Source organism: Sciurus carolinensis, chromosome 3 (genome assembly GCF_902686445.1).
Source record: "Sciurus carolinensis chromosome 3, mSciCar1.2, whole genome shotgun sequence".
NCBI lineage: Eukaryota > Metazoa > Chordata > Mammalia > Rodentia > Sciuridae > Sciurus > Sciurus carolinensis.
In genome coordinates this window covers 130023951-130029950 of record NC_062215.1, presented here as the reverse complement: position 1 = coordinate 130029950, position 6000 = coordinate 130023951, and the positions used below count along the sequence as shown (strand labels likewise).

General features: G+C 44.0%; 1 protein-coding gene across 2 annotated transcripts in view; it reads left to right on the top strand.

The window, feature by feature from the left end:
- Positions 1-2070: 2070 nt before the first annotated feature.
- Cerkl (ceramide kinase like) overlaps positions 2071-6000 on the top strand; it is a 134516-nt gene continuing 130586 nt past the window's right edge. For both annotated transcript variants that reach the window (XM_047544795.1, XM_047544794.1), the window contains exon 1: positions 2071-2399. In XM_047544795.1, coding sequence (XP_047400751.1) covers positions 2162-2399 — 238 coding nt within the window. In that variant the 5' untranslated portion in view covers positions 2071-2161. The remainder of the gene's footprint in view (positions 2400-6000) is intronic.

The window sequence follows — 6000 nt, the reverse complement described above, 5'->3', positions numbered from 1 at the left end:
CTAATCCTGTTGATTGCTTGACAGCTGTGAATACAAGATGCTAACTCCAGAACAGCAAACTCATTCTGGGAAGGGTACCATCCCTTTCCCACTAAGGACTGCTGAGAGAGCCACCTGAAGCCTGCATGGGGCTTTAGCAGCAGCTGCACTTCTACTCCAAGAAACAGATCACTGTAATCAGATCAAAATGAAGCTCTTTTTTGCTTCCCGTGGAAACCTGGGTGTTTGTTTTTAGAACACTGAACAGTAAGAGTCCTAGCTTAACTGACACACAGGTGCTTTGTGTTTGAAAAGGATTTGGCTAGGCCTATGTCTTACCAGAGACTTGAAAAACTCCTGCTACAGTTAGCTCTTCTTTCCGACTTTGCATTGTGCCCACGAGGACAAGATGAGAAGTGGCTGCCTATCTAATGAAATTGTTTAGGCACTAGCACACCAGGACTAGATTCACAACTCTATTTAACTCCTGTTTCTTAGAATTATAATGACCCTAATACAAAGTCTTCTGCTTTACCTCCCAGTCTGCTCCTACAACCCAGGCTAACTATCCTTGTGTGCTTCCCCACCACAAATAGGTCCCTGTGTTGTTAATATTACTTAGAGCAGTTATTCTCAGCCTGGGCTAAACACTGGAATCACCTGGGGAACTTTCAAAAATCCTGAAGTCTGGGTCCTATCCCCAGAGATTCCAACTTAATTGTCTTCCAGTGTGGCCCAGACAATTGGATTTTTAAAAGCTCCCCAGGTGACCCATATACAACCAGGACTGAGAACCGTCTTGCCCCCCACCCCCCCAAAAAAAAAAACAAAAACAAAAACAACAAACAAAAAAAAACCCTGTGTTTTCCAAATTAACAAAAAAACTAATTTTATGAACTCCAGCTATGAAGGATAAGGGTGAAGGCCCCAAGGCTCCTCTATTTTTACAGGTGACACATCTGAACAGCAGTAGCCTTTTAGAGAACAAATGCTGGTGCTTGTAATCTCACTCCAGTACTGCCAGATCCAAAGACAAGGTAGGTATCTTGGGAAGGTAGGACCCTACATACTAACAGCTTGGGGACACCTTCCTTTAAAACTAAATTTGTTAGAAGCCCATTCCTCTATGCAAACCAGAGGTTTCAGGAGCTGAGTTCCCACTTCGTTCTAGCTGTCAATAAAATGGAAAAGAACCAAAGTAATGCCATTTTGTTCTGACCTGCCTCCATTGTATGCTTGCTTGTAATGTTTTCCTTTCAGTCTCCTGAAGCCGTATCTATGTTGACAGTACAATGAGATCTTCCTTCATCCCCCACTATGGCCTTGATGTATAACAAAAATGACTCTGAAATGTGCAATCAAAACTATTCTCTCATGTAATCAAAATATCTGTCTCAAGGTCTTTTCTGACCTACATGTCCCTCAATTGTCCTTGTGGTTTTTGAAAATTTTGCCTTTATAAACTCTGTATTTCCAAAATTCGAGGGCTGGGAGTTCTTTGAGGCATTAGCCTGTTCCCAGCCACCCATTGCCTGACACGCTCATTAAAAATCCCTTTTTCCCTTTCAACTTGACTCAGTATGCGTTGTGGTTTGTAATTTCCCCCGCACTCCATAACAGTCTACAGATCATCTCTCCCAGGCATGCAAAGGGAGCCATCGAGTAGCACCTCTGCTCTTCAGGAGGCTCACTTGAAAGGAGATGGACAGAGCCTCCACACTAGCAAATCAAAATGTGCTGTGCGGCCAGCTGCCCTCATCTTCTACTAGTTTCTTAGAAATGCAGTATTTGGGGCCTTCTTCCAGACTTATTCAGTAAGAATCTGCATTTTAACAAGATGCCCAGGGGCTTGCGTATGCAAGTCAGTTTGAGGAGCATTGGTTCATACAACTCAAGAAAATGCAAGGTGCTAAATTCTTTAGAACATCAGAGGCTAAGCAGAAGCAGTCACGTATTTCTCCTCCGGGTGTGGGTCGTCTTGTGGTGAATGGTGGAGAGGCTGGCGGGGCAAGGTGAGGACTAGGTCCCGCCCGCGCGCCCCGCCCCACTCCTGGGTCTCAGTGGGGCGCGCGGTTGCTGTGGTAGCGCCGGACGCAGCTAAAGCCTTGGCAGCCGCGGCCTCCTACTCCTTTCTCCAAAAGCCTCCCCGGACCCCAACTCGGGCCCAACCTGCGCCTCCGCCATGCCCCGGGGAAGACGCCAGGGCCGGGTGAGCGCCCTGGAGAGCGGCCGGGCGGAAGAGGCGCCCCCGGGGGCGACTGCTTTGCCCTCGGCGCTGTCGCAGTCCCCACAGCAGATCGAGGCGACAGCCGAGCCGGTTCTGCTCCGGGGCATCTTCGAGATCGGGAGGGGCAGCTGCGACGTGGTGCTGAGCGAGCGGGCCCTGAGGTGGTGGCCCATTCAGCCCGAGCGCCCGGCGGGTGAGTGCCAGGTCCCGGTGCCGCAGTCTCCCAGGCGCTGTAGCTCCAGCGCTTCCGCTTGGCCTCCTCTTCTCTGCTCACGCCTCCCCCCTCCTGCTGTGCCTCCTCCTTCCCAACTGGGGAAATGTGTGCAACCCCCAGGGTCCTGTCGCCGCCTGCCTCCTCCAGCCAGGCTTTACCCTCCCGGGGCACTTCCGTCATGCTCAGCTCCGGATCCGCACAAAGAAACTTGACCCTCTTGGGGAGGTGATTTACAAAGCGGGGAAGGCCACCTACTCTGCCCCTCAATGGTGAAGTTTCAGTCCAACTTCTGGTGGTACACTGATAGTAAAAACCGTTCACAAAATATCTTACCACGTGGGTTGTGAATCTAACATTCATTTTGCTCTCGGATAACCCCAATGCTTTGGGGTCCCTGGATTTGCCCACTCTCACGTTCCTTGTCACTGTGCAGCATCAAGGCTTGTTCAGGCTGTCTAGAAACTTGAGTTTTAATGTTGACTCTAGAATATCGCGTTACCATTTTCTGGTTTCCTTGGATTTTCCCATTACTCATTTAAATTTTAGTTGTATAATGTTGCAGTTTACAATAGAAAACTTTCAAGTCTTAACTAGAGATGACTCAGTGGAAAACGTTGGAATGTGATACACAAGCCCGTCTTAGTTAAATTCAACGTTACGACATTAAAAAAAAAAAAAATTGCCTTTCCCTGTTGGAAAACAAGACACAAAACGCTGTTTATATTATAGATCAGCAGCAGTCATTGTTCTCAAGTTTCTTGTTCAAAAGTCTAACAAAATGAAACCCTCTAGTCGGGACCCAGCATGGGTTATGGATGGGAATTCTGCTTGTGCTGTCTGTCATGCACCTCACTGAACTAAAATTATCTTTGTCTTTAATTAAAATGTTTTCAGGTGTTTTGAAAACCAAGCGGAAGTCTTTTCTCCAACCTTTGAGATTAAAAGTCAGTTGCATAATTATAGAATTCTGTGAGTCTTTAGGTTAGCTTGATTTATAGGATGTAGAAGTTTATAATCGGAACCCTAAGAGCCAATTTAACCTACAATAAAGCTGAAAAATATAGAATTAAAATTAGACCTTGTGTGGTGAGAAGCCATACAAATCAATGTTGCAGTGCTGGTACATGGAAAAAGCAAATAATGACATTAAAATAGAAATGTCATATTATATTGAGTGGTGATTGAGGAAAAATAGGTTTAATGAGCTCTCCTGGTAATAGAATTTGAAAAGACAACTTGACAGTTTCGTAACTCTAAAGGTTCCAAGAACTGATTCTTTAAGTATGTCCTAAAACATTTTCATTTTCCTTCCTTTATATGAGTGTACTTCTTTGTCTTTGTAATTAATGCCTGGCATTTCAACCACTTTGGGCCTCTAAATTTGGAGTCACAGATGCATAGCACCTGAGTAAGTACTTCTATTTATGCAGGAAACCAAGAGATGTGTTACTTAGATGAAATGACTGGGAAAAGAAGATAATAGAAATACTCCATGATGTTGAATTAGTTTAAACTGAGTGATGAAAAACAATGAATGAATTTGATTGAAACAAGTGAATTTGGTCAGAGGATGGAGGAGAAACAACATCAAAGTTATGGTACTTTGGAGTACGAGGAATGGTAGGATAAGTTGGGGGAGGCCATGTCCGTTGCTGGTTGGTGGGTGACTGGCTGTCCCAGGAAATAATAGGGATGAAGTAAAAAGGTCTCTGGGCATTAACAGATCACACATATGAAATATTTACAAGACCACCCAGTTTTAAACCTCATAGTGCCTTAGTTTTTTTCACTGAGATAAGATACTATATTATCTTTCCCTAATTTCCCACCCTGAGCAATAAGCAAAGACACTAACGTGTTTTATGAGAGTTATCACTGTCAAAATTGTGACTAATTGATGGTCTTGCTGGCAGAGTACATGAGGATAACCATAGTGATTGTAGTATTCTTTATTGGGTTCAAGGGTAACTTGGAATAATGGCTGTGTTACCCTTCCCCATAGAAGGGAGGCTTGTAAGGACAGCATAAGTCAAGGTGGGAGGTTCAGAAGCATCAATGCTCATCTTTGGCATTATTTTTTAAACAGAAGCAGTGATTTTAGTACATTAGATCTAGTCAATTAATGTATTATCCTGATCAGCAGTTACTCCATTAACAAATATTTTGGCACTTATGATGCTTTGCTAGATGCTGTGAAGATGGAAAGTGACCTGGTGTCTTTTCCTTCAGGAAATTCTACTTTTTAGGAAAGATATGTGACTCTAAATAAGACCCTGTGTCACCAAAGTTTCCTTGATCAAACATTAGGCAATTAATAACTTTTTTTGTTAAGTGATATAGAGATCCATAAGGTGTGGGCCCTGTCTTTAAGGATTTCAGGGTGTTTAGAGGAGAGGGATATGTTTTTGACAGGAATCCAATCATGCAGAATCAATTTACTACTTAAGTCCCTGTTCTCCCCCTCTAAAAACCTGTTGAATAGTGTTTCATGAAGTGTCATGGTGCTTTATTATTTTCCTAGGGTTCTAGTAACAAATCAGTACAAACTTGGTGGCTTCAAACAACAGGAATCTACACTTTCATAGTTTTGGAGGCCAGAAGTCAGTCAAGATGTTATCAGGGGGCTGGGAGCAACTTGGGTTAAGCATTTGCCTGGCGTGTATGAGGCCCAGTTTCCATGGCCATACTCCCTCTGAAAGCTTGAGTGGGTCCTCCCTTGCCTCCTTCAGTTGTGGTGTCTCCCGGTTTCTTATTTTGTGCCAGCAGAACTATTGGCTGTGTCCTCACGTTGCCTTCCCCTCCATCTCTTCATGTTCTCTCCGTAAGGACAGAAATCATTGAAATAAGGTCACCCTAAATCCAGAGTGATCTCATCTTAAAATCTTTCAGTTACACAGCAACGACTTTCCCCAAATGGTCATATTCTGAGATCCAACTGGATTGGGATTTGTGGGGCACACTTTTCAATCTAGTCAAAAGGTGTCATGGGAGTGGGAGAAAACTTTTAGGTTGAAGTAAGAAAGAAAGAAAATGGAAAATTGTCTTCTGGGAATAGTGACTGATAGTGCCCATCAGAGTATAGGAGAAAGAGTATATTTCACAGGCAAATTAGAGGCCTGAAGACAAAGGTAAGACGTTTGAATTTTATTTAGTGGAAAGTATGAAGTTTTCTCTTGGCTTTTCTTCAACATGTATCTGAAAATGCAACCTGACTTGGTGTCCCTCTTTACTCCTCTTCCTGCCATTGATGACGGCCTGTTACGCTTGCTGAACTTCTAGATCTCTTCTCTTTTAGTAGTTCTCACCTTCATTCCACTTTTGCTACCACCCTTGGCAATGGCGTACGTGGTGGTCATCTCTCTTCAAGGCCAGACCATTCCATTTCTCCAGCCTCTTCTTGGAAGTTGTCTCCTCTCTTGTGCCCTCCCTCTTATGTCTGCAACCTTCTTTCTCCTCTAGCTCTTTTACTTCCCATTTTGGCATTCCCTGCCTTGATCTTTTGAATTACTCTAGCTGATGCCCTGCCCCCTCTCACTTGCTCTGAAAAATTGGTTTATACTCATTGCTTTTTATTTATTTC